The sequence below is a fragment of the Coturnix japonica genome, chromosome 1 (genome assembly GCF_001577835.2).
Source record: "Coturnix japonica isolate 7356 chromosome 1, Coturnix japonica 2.1, whole genome shotgun sequence".
Lineage (NCBI taxonomy): Eukaryota > Metazoa > Chordata > Aves > Galliformes > Phasianidae > Coturnix > Coturnix japonica.
Genome location: NC_029516.1, coordinates 27,429,525 through 27,446,808, shown reverse-complemented (window position 1 = coordinate 27,446,808; position 17,284 = coordinate 27,429,525). Strand labels below are relative to the sequence as shown.

The following is a 17,284-nucleotide window of genomic DNA, read 5'->3' as shown; positions in this document are numbered from 1 at the left end:
GTTCTGCTCTGGCCTAAAAGCAATTTCACTGCTTTCTACAAGCAAAAATTAAAAAGCTGAGGTATTAAAATAACATTTGCTGATTTCTTTTGGCAGAGGCCCTGCTAAGAGATCTCGCAGATGCTGAGAGGATCTGAGAGCTCCATCTGATAGACTTCCCACTGCAAACCACAGATATCCAGAAAAGACAGAATCCCCCGATGTGGGGTACAAAGACACTGACCAGAACAGATTGCTTTTTAATCAAAGCTCACATGTGACTTGCCGAAGATTAGAAGCTCCTACAGCAAAAAGGATCAACTCCCCAGCAATCACACAGAATGACTACACCTCCCCTAAGAAACTCACCTAACAGCTTCCACAAAATGGGTAGGAATTATTGTTTTCCTTACTCATTTTATCCACATTTCCCAGTTTCTCTCAGTTATCCTGCAGCCAGCTCCAATCTTCTTGCTTTAACTGCTGGGTCACAATGTGAAGATAATGTCACTCTTTAACTCTGGTATATTTTGCAGCAACAATTTAAGCAATAGGCAGTACTATTTCCTGTTAGATAAACATACATAATTCCAGTAAATACAGTCTCATGCTTAATTCTAGATAATGTTTATAATGGATCCTTACTAGATATGTAGTTTCCTTCTTTATATTAATAAGACCAAGCAAATCTCCATAAAACACATTTTCCACAGAAGACAATTATTTAAGGTTTTGCTACTTAATAATGACAAAATAATGGCAATAATGACAAAATTCTATAGATCTGAAAGTTACAAGGAAAGCTTCCACTGATTTCTGTGATGTAAAATCAACTAATATTCTGCATTTCCAAATGCAATCTATGCCTTACAAAGAATACTGGTAATTAGTAGAATAAGCTGTTATGTTCGATAGATAATATAGTCCTGATAGGTAATTCCTTTTAGCAGTACTCACTGAGGTGTTCCTCAGTGCAAAATTATTGACAGTCCCTGTGTGGGGAATGAAAATTTGTTCTTTTGGATATTTTCAGTGCTTAAAGTTGCCTATACTGACAAGCTCTAGGCGCTGTAAAAGTGCTGTACTATTGCAATATAAATGAAAATGAGGTTGAAAAATAGAAGTGGCTATCCAGCAGCTGAAATTCTGAAGGTCACCAGGGTGGACCAGGCATTTTGCCTGCAAACTAATACATCTCTGTCAAGCTGGAGCCAACAGCTTGAGAGAGAAGGTTGAAAATGGTGTCATGGTGCTGGAGAACAGGTCTGGAGAGCTGGGAAGAGCTCCTCCTCGGTGGATCTCCTGAAATTCAGTAGGGGAGGAGGGCAGAGTGCTCTCTGCACACACACGCAGTTGTTCCTCCCAACACTTCCCAACCACCAGAAGGAAAAACAAGAAAGCTTGGTGTGACAAACCCTGTCCATTTTCTCCCTTCTCTGTTCTTAGGTGCAGTTTCTAAGTGCATAAAAAGAGAAATGCAATAAACTGATTGCTCTACAAGAAGGTCTTTTTGGTTTATATTTTGCTGTTGCTAAAGTAATGCTAGAGGAATTCATACAACTCACAGGACAGAGTTGCCACTGGAACAGGTGCCATATGGAGCAGGCAGAAACCAGCTCTGCTGCTTGCTGTTCAAGTATGCGTACAAAATATCCATTTAATTTGCTTATAACTTTTCCAAATTTAACTGCTTGGGTTGAGCAAACTCCATGCCAGGTGTCTGCCTCGGGCTATTTTTTTTTCTTCTCCTGTTTGTTTCCATGTTTCTGTTTTAGGGTTTTGACATTTTCAACTAGCACCAGTAAAGCACTTCCGAGAGCAAGACCAAGAGAAAATCAGCTTCTTGGTCTGCTGCAGAAAAACGTCATGCTTTGTAGCAGAGACATTCAGTTCAGCATGGGAGTAATTCTGTGTCAGAGATGTGCCTTCTGCTTTCCCTGTAAATATCTGCCTCAAACTAGAACAGTTAAGGTACCTCTGAAAAGTCATAACTTCCTCAATTGTGAGAGCAAAGCTACAAGTTCAGAAACAAGTATCTGTGCAAACTGTGCACCACTATGTGTGTCTAAAGGGCTCAGCTCCCATGAAATTGCCTCTTGTGAAGAGAGAAAGGAGCATCCTTCATCCCCCTTTGCCTCCTACCACCTACTTGTGCAGAGAGGACAGGCCCTTGTTCATAAAAGAGGCTTTAACCACGGTAATTATGAGGTGGGAATATATAATGTTACAGACCCTGTAGTTATGCACTCTGCATCTGCAACGGGAGATGGGAAGTGTGTAGAAAGCAGGTTGTAAACATAAGAAACAGAAGCAGACCTAGAAACCTTTACTCATTATAATGGGAGTCACCACTGCAAGGAAGAACTGATTTTTTATGTGAAACACTAAGTGAATTTCTAAAAGCAAAGTATTCCCAGGCAGTTATAAATTGTTTGCCTTTATTTTCAAGAATCCACCTAAGTTTCGATTTGTTCAAGTGACAAGTGCCCATGGCTGGTATAGACATCCATCAAGGCTGAACATGAATATATATTCTCCACTGGGAAGATGAGGAAGGATTGACAACACCACTGTAAGTAAGGTAGTAAGAATACTGTAGTGATATTGTAGGGATAGTAAGAATATTGTAGTGCCTAGTAGAGGAAAAAAGTAACTTTCTTTTTTTAATGGATCCAAATGCATGACACAGTCATAGCCATCACTTAAAACAAGCAAAGAGGCTGCTTCTACAACCATTTGGGAAATAGGGCTGTCGGTGTAATAATAAATAAGATTACATCAAATAAATATGTGGCTCCATCTACGCCTAGTGAAATTACATGCTAGATTCTTCTCCCCCAGTTAGCTAACCGCTCAGCTAAAGGATGGGCAGTAATATACATTTTCATAATAATGTCCTCAGACATCTCAAATTAGGGACCCTTTGACTTTAATTTCTTCACGAATCAGTATAAAATGTGGACAATAAGAGACAATAATACTCCTGTTGTGAAGGCTGTTGTGAAGATAAATACATTAATGTTAGAAAAGCCCTCAGGAACTGCGGCAATTACTGCCACAAAAAAGCTCACAAGGAAATGAATGATTCCATCTTCATATCAAGGTCTCAGTAGTGCACAGTAAGTAAGGCCTAGGGCCACACAGTGCACAAAAAGGGTAAAAAAAATACTGAATAGCTTCTTGCTAAGTGAACGTCATCCATCCAGTGCTGCCAACGAGACAGAGGTCCTGTGGGAAAATAGGTGCCAACAGATAATTAAAGATAGCATCCCAATACCGTGGGGGTGAAAGGTTTATTCCAGTGACCTTAATTCTGGCCTTTTTTTTTTAACTCCTGAATGCATGACTCTGCAACTTCAGTAGTGCCGTCTCATTTTTAACATCATTTTTAGGTACAACTCTGTATCTCCTTAAATTATGGACTGCTTGTTTCTGATGCTAGGCTTGTTTGCGTGCTACCTTTGTCTCCTTCCCTCTATAGGGAGCACTTTGTCTAGATATGCAAATCTTTGCAGCCCGACCTTGAATAATAGCAGAAGTTTGTATAATTTAGATTAGTGAAGTAATTGTTTGGTCTAGATGCCAGGAACATCCCTTAGAGAACACTCATTCATTCAGATGTTGCTGCTGCTTCACAACTTAAGGTCAGAACAAAAGGGTCAGACTGAAGCCAAGAGAACATGCTCAGAGGGAGCAGCCACTGGTGTTTGCTGCAGCTCAAAGCTGTCAGTGATCAGAAATGCTGTGGGAGAGTCTGGGTGGTCAAAGCAGCTTTTCCAGCCATAGGAAGCAGGAATCAAAGCCATCAAAAAGTGTTGTCGTGGACAGCAAGCAGTCCCTTTTGCTTCCTCAAACACTGCCTGCCTGATACAGCAAATCACTTCTGCTCTGTCACCCATCCCTAAATGCTGCACATGGTATCACTGCTGCTGCTGAGGATTTTCTGTTTCTCTGCTTTGGGCATACAGTTCTGAAGTGGAATGAAGTGCAATCATAAACCCATAGCATTCTGCACAGTGGGTATAGGTAAGCCCAAAGATCACCTGATGGCAAAGAGCCATCCAAGGAGGATTATAAGATTATGTTCTTAAATCCGTACCAAGATACATCAGAAAGAGATGTACACTGCTTTTTTTCATTTTCATCTCTAGGTGATAAAATGGATTACCTAGCCACAATTTATATCATTTTATTTCTCACAGAGTACCTGGTATGAGAAACCACATCAGAGCACAACTCACTGAGAGCAGATAGAGTGAAATTGAAGATGATTTTGTATGAAAGGTAGAGTTGGAATGCCTGCCCCTAAAAGATGAAATAAAACCACTGTCCAAAATGACCAGTATCAGAACAACAAAGCGGTGTTCTGGGTAACTGTATCAAGGAACTAATGCTGCAGAGGTGCAAGCCATAAATGTACTGACAAAAATATACGTTTCCAAGGTTACTGAGGAGGAGATGGAAACAGAATTGGTGAGGGCAACTCCTTGATTAACATCTTTTTTTAATCTGTGTTTGTACCATTTCCACAACTGTGTCACCTTTAATGCTCCTACAGCACATGTTGGCTCATGCAGAGCTTTAGGGAATCTTAATGAAAAAAAAAAAAAAAAAAAAAAAAAAGATATTGCAAATACTGCCTAGGCACAAGAAAGAGACTAAGAGATTAATTATTTGGGGACCAGCTGAGAGGTCATACAGCCCAAAGCTGCAGCCCACTGCAGAGACTAGCTGGAGGACTCCATAGGCATGCTGATTTAGTTGTTTTGCTGCTCCAGTGGGAACCACAGATTTACACTGTGTCAGGCAGTATTGGTCCCCAGTCTATCTGTCACATCTGGTAAGCGCTAGGCTGGGGAAACTCCTCTCCCTAATGGGCAGGCAAACATGGGCAGGTTCTAGGAAAGAGAAACTTTTTAGCTTCTGGTCTGCAGAAGATGAGAAGCTTTGCTGAAATAAGGTCACACTTACACAATACATATGACCCATGGGGATGTGACTCCAAGCGCAGCACAGCTGAGTAATTAAGTGTTAGTTCAAAGTTAGGAACCACTGCAACTATAACTTCAAATCATTAGAAAGGACTAGGGACAAATACCTATTGATATGTACAACAAAGTCTGGTTCTAACAGATGCAAACATTTCTAATGTACTCATTATCTTAAGACACTCAACGATTAAATACATAAGTCCCTACTGTTACAGAAAAAAAAAAAAGAAACAGCTGTATTGGACATGAGAAGAGCTCAGAATAAAAATACACCTATCTTTTTGTTTATTATTCATACAACAGCCTTCAAATTTTCTGAGGAAGCATAAACAATTGCCATTAAATCAGCTTTGCAGAAATAATGCACATAGGCCAAGAACATTAGGCATATTCTTGACACTGTTTGATTAAGTGCAACCAAGCTGGTTGTGCTCAGTGCTGTCGCTCAGAGGACTTCTATGTCCACATATCACCTGTCACTATATCCTGTAAATTCAGTACACTGCATGGCTAAATATACATTGTGGGTAGGCATAAAACTTGTCACTCTATCTAGTGATGGCTCACTGAGGTTTATCTTTCTTCTTTTCTCAACTCACATGGCTGCATTTACAAATTGCACACAGATCCATTACTTTAGAAACAGCTGAATCTGTTGAATCTCATCTCAGATTTTTCACTCTGAGATAAAAACCCGCACTTACAAGGCTCACTACAAAGCAGACTTCTGGTCAAATAATATATTCCTAAGCACCGTTGTGGAGCACTGAAATTTATCTGAATGTCACCGTTACTGTTATTTCAACATATATCACTGCAATATAATATTAAGCAATGCAGCACTCCTCAGGCTTACACCTCAGCAACAAAGCCTATCACACACTGATGGTAGCAGAATCTGTGAAAAGACTGTTTGCAATTACAGATGAGACTACTTCTGTGAAAGAACTGCAAATAATCTCCAGCTTTTCCTGCTTCTAGAATTCATCTTTTCTGTGTACTTGGGCTGGATACAGCATTTTCAAGGGGAGCAGTGTGTGAAAACAGCAAGTCTGCTTTTGGAGAGCTGCTTCATTATGCCTGTGAAAGAATGGTTCCAGTGTCACATGTACGGCAGATACCCACTGTCAAGGTAAAAGGGAACAACTGTGACAAATGAGAAACTTCCTGAGCTAATTCATTTTGTGTGTAGTCATCTCAGAGCCAAGGGGGCTGCAGCTGGGACTGCTGCCTGATTATGCTGAAAGCATTAGGAAGTCAGACAGCATCCTTCTCTGAGCACCTTAGGGGCTAAGCATACAATCAGACAACTAGGGAAAGAAAAGAACTACAGTTGTTCCTTCCCAGCAAATGAGGAACTGTGTCACAGAGCTAAAAAGTGTCCGGCTCTCAGCTGCCATGGATTGGCACGATAGGATTCAGGGCAGCACAAATATAACAAGTTACAGCAGTTGGAAGAAACTTCTAAATTGAGTCTATAATGCCTGAGACAAATATAATGTGTCCAAGTAAGATTTAACCATCCTCAAGCAGTCCAAAGGAGGAAAAGAACTTAAAAATACTGTTCTCCGTAGGTCTCATTTGACAAAATCCACAGCATTAAATGGTGGCACCCGTTATCAAACTGGACAAGCAGTGAATGAAAACACTGGAGTATAAACCAGGACAGCTCATTAAAAAGGCAGGATGTAGTCTGCAGAATAATGGACAGCATACACCCATCCGTTCCCTGAGGGGATTCATTTTACTTTGCATTTTCTTAGTCCCTAACTAACTGAAAGAGTTGAAGAAATAAACTGTACTTTATAATGGGGTCTGGGAAGGGGCCAAATGAATGTTTCAGGGATTTTCAAAAGGAATTTGTACATCCACCTCGATCTCAAAAATATTCCAGTGAAGTCTTCTGGGCTATAATTACACATAACAATACAGTACTCTCCTCATTTCCTTATCACCCTTTAACATAAGCTCTACATACATTTCCACCAAACTCAAAAGGTATTTCTCTTGAAAATAACAGTAGTGCATTTCAAATGCAATACATTATTCTTTGGTGCATTTCCATTCTAATTGCTTTGTCCACATAACATGCTAACATGAAGAAGGAAGGTGGAGAGTGCATGCACAGATTGTTCTCAGTCTGTGCATACTCACATACCTACCAGGAAAGGGATGGCTTTTCTCTCTGGGGCTCTCTGCTGTTTGCTTCTGAGCTGTCAAGTAGAGCATTACTGGGATGACAGTAACTTGTCCCTGCCAGAGCATGATAGCCAGGAAATAACCCTTGATATCAGTTGTAGACAGAACATATAAGAAAGATAGGAGGAAACAGGTATCTGATGGGAGGAAGGAGGGCTACTGCTCTGTGTTCAAAAGCCAAAGGAGCAAAACTTGACAACTCCAAAAAAAGGTGATGTACAGAGCCAAGGCCATTCACAGAGAAGGGCCCGAGGAGCTGAGAGGGAATAGAATCAGGGCAGCTGATTTAAACTGGCCAAAGGGATATTGAATACTGTATGACATAAAGTGGAAGGAGTTTTGTAGAGGGTGTGAGTTCCTCTGGCTCTCTTCTGTTGCTCAGGGGGCTAGCTGGGCATCAGTCAGGGAGTGGTGAGCAATTCTTTGTGCATCACTTGTTAAATGCATATATATATATATATATATATTTGTCATAATTATTATCCTTTCCTTTTTCTCTATCTTAGTAAATAGTTTTATTTCGACCTGCGAGTTCTACTTTGTTGTTTTGTTTTTTTTTTTCAGTTCTCTTCCCTATCCCACTGGGAAGCAGAGGAGTGAGAAAACGACTGTGTGATGCTCAGCTACCAGCTGGGTTAAGCTGGTTACCTCACTTGAACTTGTCTTCTTTTGTTCCAGTGACCCCGCAGTTGATGAGAGGTAGAGCACTGTACACCCATCCCTCACCACTGGGCTTATCAGCAAACACATTAGCTCAACACAACGATTGATCAAAATACCTACCCATTTTTCTATGCTGCTTGACAGACATGTCTAAAATTGGCTAGTGACAAGCAGAATGAAACACTCCACATAATATCAGGAAAAAAACCTGTTCCAGGTATGTGGCAACAGGCTCCTCGCTGTGAAATAGAGCCATATGGCAACAACTAGGGATGCCAGTAAGAGGAGTGGATCTGCTGTCATTTCTATCAAAGGTGAATTTCCATCTACCCTGGCTCTGCAGAAACACCTGTCACTGGTCACCTGCCCTTCTGTCTGAATTCCCATCTTGAAAGGGCAAGCAGTAAATGAAGATAAAACATAATGACCCCCTGCATGCAGAAGGTCTGAGTGTCAGAGATGACGTGCACGCTGCTTGGCAACTTCACCAACACAGATGTTTCTTATGAGTCTTGGTTTTTATTTTATTCCTGTGTTTGCAAATGCTACAAAACCTAGCACAGATTTGAAGGAATGTACCCTGACATTCAAATATTCTCTTCAGAAAAGTTCACACTGGTTGGGAGGCTTTTAGAAGGACAATTGCAGAAACCAGATCTGATCAAACAACATGCAAGTTGAGAAAAGAGCACATGGAAGCCAGGCTGGCAAAAGGGTCAATCTTTTTGAGCTCTTCATTCAGAATTTGGTGCCTTCCTCAGGAAGAAACTATTTGTTGGTAGTTCTTGCTGCTGCTTGTTAGGAAACAAGGAAATGTTTACACCAAATATGCAGCTGGAAGGATCTATTCTGACAAAATGACAAATTATTTTGCTCTTTCTCTGTGAACACAAAGTCATATATTGCTTGGTTGCTTGGAAGGAAAGCTACTATACCTGTCTATTCTGCAGAAGTACAAATCAGTACTCCACTCTTGCTTGCATTAATTAAATTAATGCTATCAAATTTCAGCTAAAAGTCATAGAAAAAGTAGGTTTGCAAAGTTAAATAGACTGTCAAAGAAAATAAAAACTCTCAAAAAGTCAAATTTTTACCCATTTTGTGTGGACAATACTGTGTTTTTACTTCAAGAATATTTTAGATTCTTGAATGCACTTGATGCTATTGGTTGTTGATGGTGTTTTTTAACGGACTCACATTGCACTCAACACTGCAAACAAAACTGTTTGTCCATTAGTGTAAAACCAGGACAACACAGAATAAATGGAACTGTACCTCCTTTACACATATTTTAAAAAGAGTAGATTCTGTTCCATTTTGCTGCCAAAGTTTCTGTTAAACAAAGACATATGTAAATCATAATGAATGTCATGAAGTAGCTAAATTAGCTACATTTTTTAGGGAAATGCAAAGAACAAGAAGAAAAAAACAGCCTGAGGACAGGTTTTCCTCAATCTGTTAACCTTCTAAATCTCTTTCTAATAGTCCTCCAAAGACAGAAGATCGGACATTGTGCAGCAGAAAATGAAGTGACAGGAGGATACCAACAAAAATGTGGGTTTTCAACTATAGTAGCAAGGAGTGATCTCCAGTTACATGATACAGTAATTAAAATTCAGAAATATTATGAAAAATGCATTTGAAAATCAGTTATTATCTTTTCCATGTGCTGATACACGAACACCTACATAAAGGCAGACGCAGCACTACTCATAAAAGAATGTGGCTAATTACCTAACTCTCTTTGACCTCAACTTCTTTTAGGTTATCCAGATGGAAAATGTTTACAACCATATTCCCACCTGGAATTAATGGGATTATTTCACTAGTTAGGCTTTGGATACAACAGAGATTTCTCAAAGAATCTTAGCCATAAGCAATGCCTGGCTAATTCTCAGCTAGACTTTAGACCACTCTGACTTTGTATTTGATTGAGCTGTCAGATAAAAAGTTGCAGTGAATCATAAGAACAGGAAGAATTAATACCACAGGATTTGCAAAGTGCTCAGCAAGGTAGCTACAGCCACAACGTGTAACTCCACAGAGATGCTGAAAAGCTCCATGGTCTTCCAGAAGTCTGGAAAAACCTGCTCACAGAAGACACAAAAGGTCTGAAACAATCCATCAGCGCCAGACACGTGAGTCTTAATAATCCAGGCACCACAGGCTCCCACCCATTGGCAAACTCATTGAGAACATAATTAGGAAAATAACACAGAATAGCACATAGCCTATTGCATAATCTGCTGTCTGCTTGCTCTGATTTGGAATGTGGGATTACAGACACATTTTTCATACTTACTCATTAAGTTCACAGCTTTTCCATTGCATATGGGTGTAAAAATGTAATTTATTTCCTTAAAATAGTAAAAGTTCTAGTACACGATAATAGCATTATTACACATCCAGCTTTATTACGCATGGTCTTGCACCCAGTCTGAAACTAAGGCTAAAAACAGAATGACGCCCATGTAGAGCAGGGAATGCTATAGGTGCCAGGAACACACATATGTCAGTGTCTCAGCATCTCAATGATCAGGGCAGGCGCAATTAAACACGCTTGGGAAAAATGAAAAGCTCATAAAGCTGTTTCTTATGACAAGCAAACATATCCCTTAAAATTAATTGATGCTCACCTGCATTGGACTGAAGTTGATCTGTTAATTCTCTGTGGGAAAGCGTGCAAGCTATTTTTAAAAATCAGTCTCATTATTTACATTGGATAAAATGTCCTCGTAAGCAGGATTAGAATAAAGACCTCTCCATCTCGCTAGAATGTCAGTTATCTCTGATGCGCTGCCCCAGTGATGCACTGCATCACAGTGCATCTGCCCACTGACCCAGATCAAGGGTCCCCTTGATAAAACATGAGCAGAGTGACAATAGCTGAGAAGGACCTTGTGGATCTGCGGCTCTGGACTGATGCTAAGCCACACTCACAGCCTCTCTTCTGCACGTGGCTGAAGGGATGGTTTCTCTGACAACCCCACACTGGGTCTGTTTATTCTCAGAGGAGGAAACTTGCACTGGTAGGGCACACGACATCTCAGTCTATTGTGTATGCTTAAAAGCACTTCAACTGTACTTCAACTTCTCCACTGACTCTAAAAAGACACTGATTAAAATGAGGCGGAGATATACACACAGCAGACATCTAAAACAGGTAGGTGCCTTTTTTATTTCCTCCTTGAAGTCATGTGTTGGTGAGATCAGTGGAAGCAGCAGGAACACAGTCTGAGCCATAAGCCAGCCTCACTACCAATGTGGTCATGCTGGAGTCCTGCAGCCTCCCTCATGATTCATCTTCTCAGGTTGACCTAGTATTTTTACTGTCATAACTTTCACATTTACATTTCAGTCACAGGACTCTGCCTTCTTCTCCACATCTCATCTGTGCTTGCCTCCTGACTTGTCCCCTGAACATCCCATTTATCGTTTGGACTGTAGGAGTCTTTACACATTAAAAGGACAGAGAGGCTGAGAGGCAGCCAGAGCTTGTTGCAGGATGAAAAACAAAGGTAAAAAGTGCACCTACCCTCAAGCATAGCTCATGTACAACTGTCCGTATAAGTTTAGCTGTTCATGTTCTCCTCTTCACACATCTGTCTGACTTACGTCTAATTGAAAAGAGTTTGATCTTCAGGGCAGAGCACTTCAGTCTCTTAATTCTTCATGCTGTATACATGGGTCTTAGATAAACATTAAATTCATAACACAATAAAAAAGAATTTCTAGAAATGTTTAATTCTAAAGGGCACTTCAGTCAAAGAATCACGATCCTGATCATTTTTACTTGTGATTTAGTGCTTTTGCTGTCTAAATCTGACTTTCTTGTAGTAGAACAGCAATGAACTACTCTATAAATAAAACATGCCAAACTTAGTTCACTTGCCAAATAAATAACTTTAAATAAATAAATAACTCCATCAAACTATCATCAGTCAAAAATGCAATTAAGAGGAGATTCTCACTTCGTTGCTGCAAAAACATGAAATAGTACTTAGGACAGGCTGTTTCAAATAAAATTCCCTGGATTTAACAACTCCAAGGTTGAGGTACTGGAGCTCCATTTTTCAAAGTCAAAAGGATGACAATAATTATTTGACATCAAAACAGGTCTGTTTTTCTACCTGGCAAACAATATCAAGTTCAGTGCAGCTCGATGCATCATGCATTTTCATTCATGTTTTCATTACAGCCCTATGAAGTACAATCATTCATTTTACATTCCCTTGAATCTTTTTGAAAGAGCGAACAAAACAAAAAATGAAAACACCAAAAAGTTAGAAATTGAAACAGAATTCCATTTCCTATCCTTCTTGTCCTAACCATGAACAACAGTGAACACTGAACAGTGGTGGACACTGGAAAATAAAACTGAACTATTCAACATTATGCAGCTTTAGTACACTAGTGATAAATTCTGAGTGCCAGAGCAGTGTCACCTCTATGGTAATTACACAAGTAATAGATATCTCATTAAAGAGAGCTAACTGTCTCAGAAATGATCTTTCCTGGCAGAGTTAGTTAATAATATATTGGAGAGAAAGGACTCATCAGTTCTCACATACTTTGCTAAGCTTCAGTTTTACAGCCTAACATGTCTAGAACTAACAGCAAAAGTCATTCAGGCTTTGACATTCCTTTTCCTTGCCTCAGCCCAAATGACACTGTTCTTCACAGGGCACTGGGTGAGTTTCTCACAGAAGACTCAAACTACCTATTATCAAAGGGTAATGTATGGCATCATACAAAGAAAGTTTCTGGCTACACACTTGTGATCCAGACTCCCTCTTAACAGCTAGATTCCAATGAGCAGACATTGTGGAAACTAAAGGGAATTACCTCCGTTGCTACCTTCACTATTAAGAAGGCGTACAAGTACCTGCCATCAAAGGAAGTAAATAAATGTTGATATATTAATTTTCATCTATTAAAATGCCACCATAATGTACTATACTGAGTATTGTAAATGCTTGAAATACAAATACAAAACTCATTATTTGTCTGGATCTCTCCCTCCTCTTTCTTTTTCTGATGTCTTTTTTTTTTTTTTTCCTTTTATTTTATTTTATTTTATTTTTATTTTTATTTTTTTTTTTTCAGAAAACACTCTAATTTGGAACGTTCCTTTTTGGTAGTCTAAGAAAAGATATCAGCAATGTTTTTACCATAAAAGACCAATGGGCTTTTTGCAAAGTCACTGAGAATGATGTTACACAATGCCTCCACTAATAGTGATGGCAAACTAAACATTCACCTTTCTCTACATAGTCTTGGCAAAACACCTTGTGCTCAAGTGGAAACAGAGTGAGCCTCAGCAAACAGGAAGCCTCGGCAGCTGGAATGGAACATTAGGAAAACATACCTGCATGACAATAAGAAGGTCAAACACCAAGATGAAAGAAGCCAAGAATGCCCGTGAGACCTCATCACTTGGCAGAAATCCACGATTCAACTTGTCCCAGCTGATCCAGTCAGTAGTGATGACAAGCACAACTACAGAGGTCAGTGTAAATAGAACCGTCCTGCAGGGAAAAAAAAGTAGTTGAGAGAGAATATGATTGTAACGAAAATACAGCATTCCATTTTATCTACTTCTAGTGGACAACCATTGCTTTATTAGCACATTTCCACTGATGAAAAGACATTGAAGAAATCTAAGTATCCAAACAAATCATGTAATTCAAAATAGGGAAGCAGTCAGATCTTCCCTCAATAAAAAAAAAAAAAGTTATTAACTAGTACAGAGCATGTTGCAAAATTAGGCTGGCATATATCACTCCTGTTCTTCATTCCATATTTTTTATTTATGATGTTAATTGATTAAATAAAATACAGGAGAACTACTAGAATACACCAAAGGCTACAATAATCTACACCAAATTCAAATAAACAATTTTGGAAGGCTACAAGAACATCAGAATCTTTGAAAATTATTTTCTCAGTTGCAGGAGCCCCAGGACATTAACTGTGAAGGCTGAATTTTATATAAAACATCTGTCTGTATGAAAGAGATTTTCATTGCACTAAATTAATCTTTAGCATTTTCTGTGGGTTGTAGAGAAAGATGCCACTCTGTATCTCCTACGATGTCATTTGTGCAATTTTTTTGACTCAGAATTTCTGAGAAGTCAATGAAGAGTGAATTTAAAAAAGCAATAATGTCCACATACGAATGATGTGAGAAATCCAGAAGACACATCTGAGTACCTCATACAACTCTGTGATTTACTATTGAAATAAAATTCTTTCAAATATATCCCCCAAAATAGTTCTGCCCCACTTTCAACATCGATTTGGTGATATCTTTCAGAGAATGATAGAATCCTTCAATGGCTTGGGTTGGAGAGGACATTAAAGACCATCCAGTTCCACCCACTCTGCCATAGGCAGAGCTGCCACTCACCAGATAAGGCTGCCTGGGGCCCTATCTAACCTGGCTTCGAATGCTCCCAGGGGATGAGGCACCCACAGCTTTCCTGGGCAGCTATGCCAGTGCCTCACCACCTTTCAGATGGCAATGATAATTGATTTAATTCCTGGTTCAATGAAAACAGGGAAGTATGCCAGTAAACTGATGGGTAGCAAGGCTTCTCCCATTAGCAAGAGCTGCCAGAAAATCCACACTGTAATAGAAGCATACCAACATCCGAAACTATACACAGAGCTAAATTATTGTGGCAGTGATGAGTTTGTTCTAGAGCAATGGAGTCTAATTTCCTTCAACTACTGAAGGCTGTAAAAACTGTAAAGAATATTTCCTATGACACTTCTAATCAGGGCAAGTACTTATAGCAGAAGTCACAGACTACCAGTCTGCAAACATTCATTTTTATACATCAGTCTTGGCTGTGTCTTTATGGCACAAATAAGCACATAGGCAGTCATGTACACATTCGTACTCATGAACAGTTCTTCTGTGGTACAATGGGCCATTTCTTCCACAATATAATGAGACACAAAAGGACTTGCTGCTTCTACCTTTACATTTGCACATTTGTTTTCATTCTTAATAAATAAATTCAGTCATATTCAACAATGTGGTTGGCACTATAACAGTATCCCCTAAGCACATTATCAGCACCTGAGCCAGAGAAAAAAAAAAAAAAAAAAAAAAAAAAGGAATGAAATATACTTAATTAGACCTCAGCAATACTCAAGCTTGCTTATTTCCAAACCATTTGCCTTGCTGCTGTCTCACCTGTGAGTACTGAAGCTGACAGACTCCTACAGATTCCACTTTGGCACATGTGGCTGTAAATGTTCCCACTTGAGATGAGAAGGGACCTCTCCAGGAAAAGCACAGACCTCAGCACTTCTCTACTGCCAGGTGGAGGCTGCTCTGGCTGCTGGATGCAATGACTTTCCTTATCCTCATTTTGCAGAACTCATGTCTCCCAGTGCTTTGCTATTTTAGTTGAAAGCTGCACAGTTTGCTACAGGAACCATGTACCCAGAAGTTATGCTCAATGCTATTCTGCTTCAGACCTCTTAAATTATGCATTTGCATTTTGGAGCCAGCGTGCAAAGCATATAAGGTCAGACTTCGGCTTGTATGCAAGCAAAGGAAGACATTTTTATGCATGCTTCACCAGCATGCATGCAAAGACCAGTGTATGTGCTAACACCCTGATTTCCTTGAGGAAATGCATATACACTTAAAAAATCACTTCATAACTCATTCAGAAATGTCAAACAGGGAGGGAAGGGAGCATAAAATGGGCAGCTAATAAAATAAGAAAATGTGAGACCGATAAGTATGGTTAGAAAGAGACATTTGAAATGGTTGCATTAGCGCTCAGTTGTATTTTTGACCTATGATACTGGAACAACAAAATATTCAACACATGTTTTGGGAGCTATTACAAAATGAGTTTGTCTGGATTAGAGTTCACCCCATTTCTTGTGAAAGTACAGCATTGCCCTAGTGTTGTGGGGACTAAGAGAAGCTTAGGATTTAGACTAACCTGACCTGTATCAGATGACACAAACGTGAACTACTCCACAATATTTAGGCCAGCGAAGTTTGTCCTATACTTTGCAGTGTACATTACTGAGAAAGAGCTACATCGTCACATTATCCACAGCACTGCTGGGGGGACTCCTCCATCTTCTGCTTTTAGAAGGGCTATGAAGAGAAAGGCAAGAGAGAGATGACTCCTCTCTAACAGGCATTAGTGCAGCTTCTTCATCCTTATCACAGATGAAATGCCCTGTCATTTTTCACTTCTAAGTCTAATTCGCTGGATTGAATCACTGTGTGCCCTGGTCACTTAATCAGATGTGGTAGCACAGATTTTACAGCAAAGCCCTTACTCTCCAAGATACGAGGGTGCTCTGAAGAATAAAAATGAACAACAAAACAGCCTGAAACAACAACAAAATAAAACAACCACTGTCCAAATCAACTACATACTGGGAAGTAAAAATTATTAGGTAGATCCAGAAAAGTCAGAACTACAATTACCACTTTTAGTAACAATCTAAAATGTTCAGTTCTACACAGAACTGAAGGAAAGGTTGAAGACAGGAACTTTTTACTGTCAGGCACCTCTTAATAGCAGGCAGTTTTTTTAAACTCATATCTCCACAATCTTTGGTAGCTAAGACAGAGATTTATCTTGAATTTGTCAAATCAAATCACACATATCACACTAAATCCATACTGCTGGCCCTTGTTTGCCAGCACCTTGCAAGGGCCAAATCTTCACTGAAGGCAGTCATGCATATTCTATTCTGCCTCAGGAAAATATCAGACCATATATATATATTTTTCTGCTCTGTCTGTAAATTTCACAGTGTGCTCATGGAGCATGCACTGGGCTTCTTTATGAGGTGACAGACTTCATGTGTTCAACTAGAGACAAACTTCATAAACCCTGTGCACATTAGGCTGGCATGCAGTTCACTTCACAGCTTATGCTAAAGAAGGAACTCTGCTAACAGATCTTCACTGAAAGCAGTGTGCTTTGTTTCACTGTGCGCATCCATAAATGGACAACAGTGCCCAAGATGCAAGGGCCACCACGAATGTTATCCACCTGTTTTAGCCTCTCAGGCTGAAAATGCTGTACCTTTCTCTTAAACAACTCCTACTTTTTAAAAAATCACATATAAAGCTCTCCTCAGGATATCAGAAATCCAAAATGTTTAATCAAAGAAAGAAAAACACTCAAAACCCAGTATCGTGAGTAAGCCATCCTCTGTGAGAATCTAAATTTTCTTGTCAAGATCCATTGCCAGTATCTTTCTCCAGTAGATGTTTCCATTCCTACTCTCTGGTCTACTTCATGGACCGTATCATTAAATAGTGTCAAAAGTAATGATGTTTCCCATTTCTTTCTGGCAGGGCTGGCTTGTTTCCACTTCTGAATAGTAGGGATAACATGTGATACTCAGCTTTCCAGGATATCAGGAGCAGGAGTTGTCATATTGTCTCCTAGATGTAA

The 17,284-nt window shown here is 39.6% G+C and overlaps 1 protein-coding gene across 4 annotated transcripts in view; it reads right to left on the bottom strand.

Annotated features, from left to right (window-relative positions):
• TMEM117 (transmembrane protein 117) overlaps positions 1–17,284 on the bottom strand; it is a 192,470-nt gene that overhangs the window by 27,519 nt on the left and 147,667 nt on the right. For all 4 annotated transcript variants that reach the window (XM_015854821.2, XM_032443208.1, XM_015854812.2 and 1 more), the window contains one exon: positions 13,201–13,360. In XM_015854821.2, the coding sequence (XP_015710307.1) occupies positions 13,201–13,360 (160 nt within the window). The remainder of the gene's footprint in view (positions 1–13,200; positions 13,361–17,284) is intronic.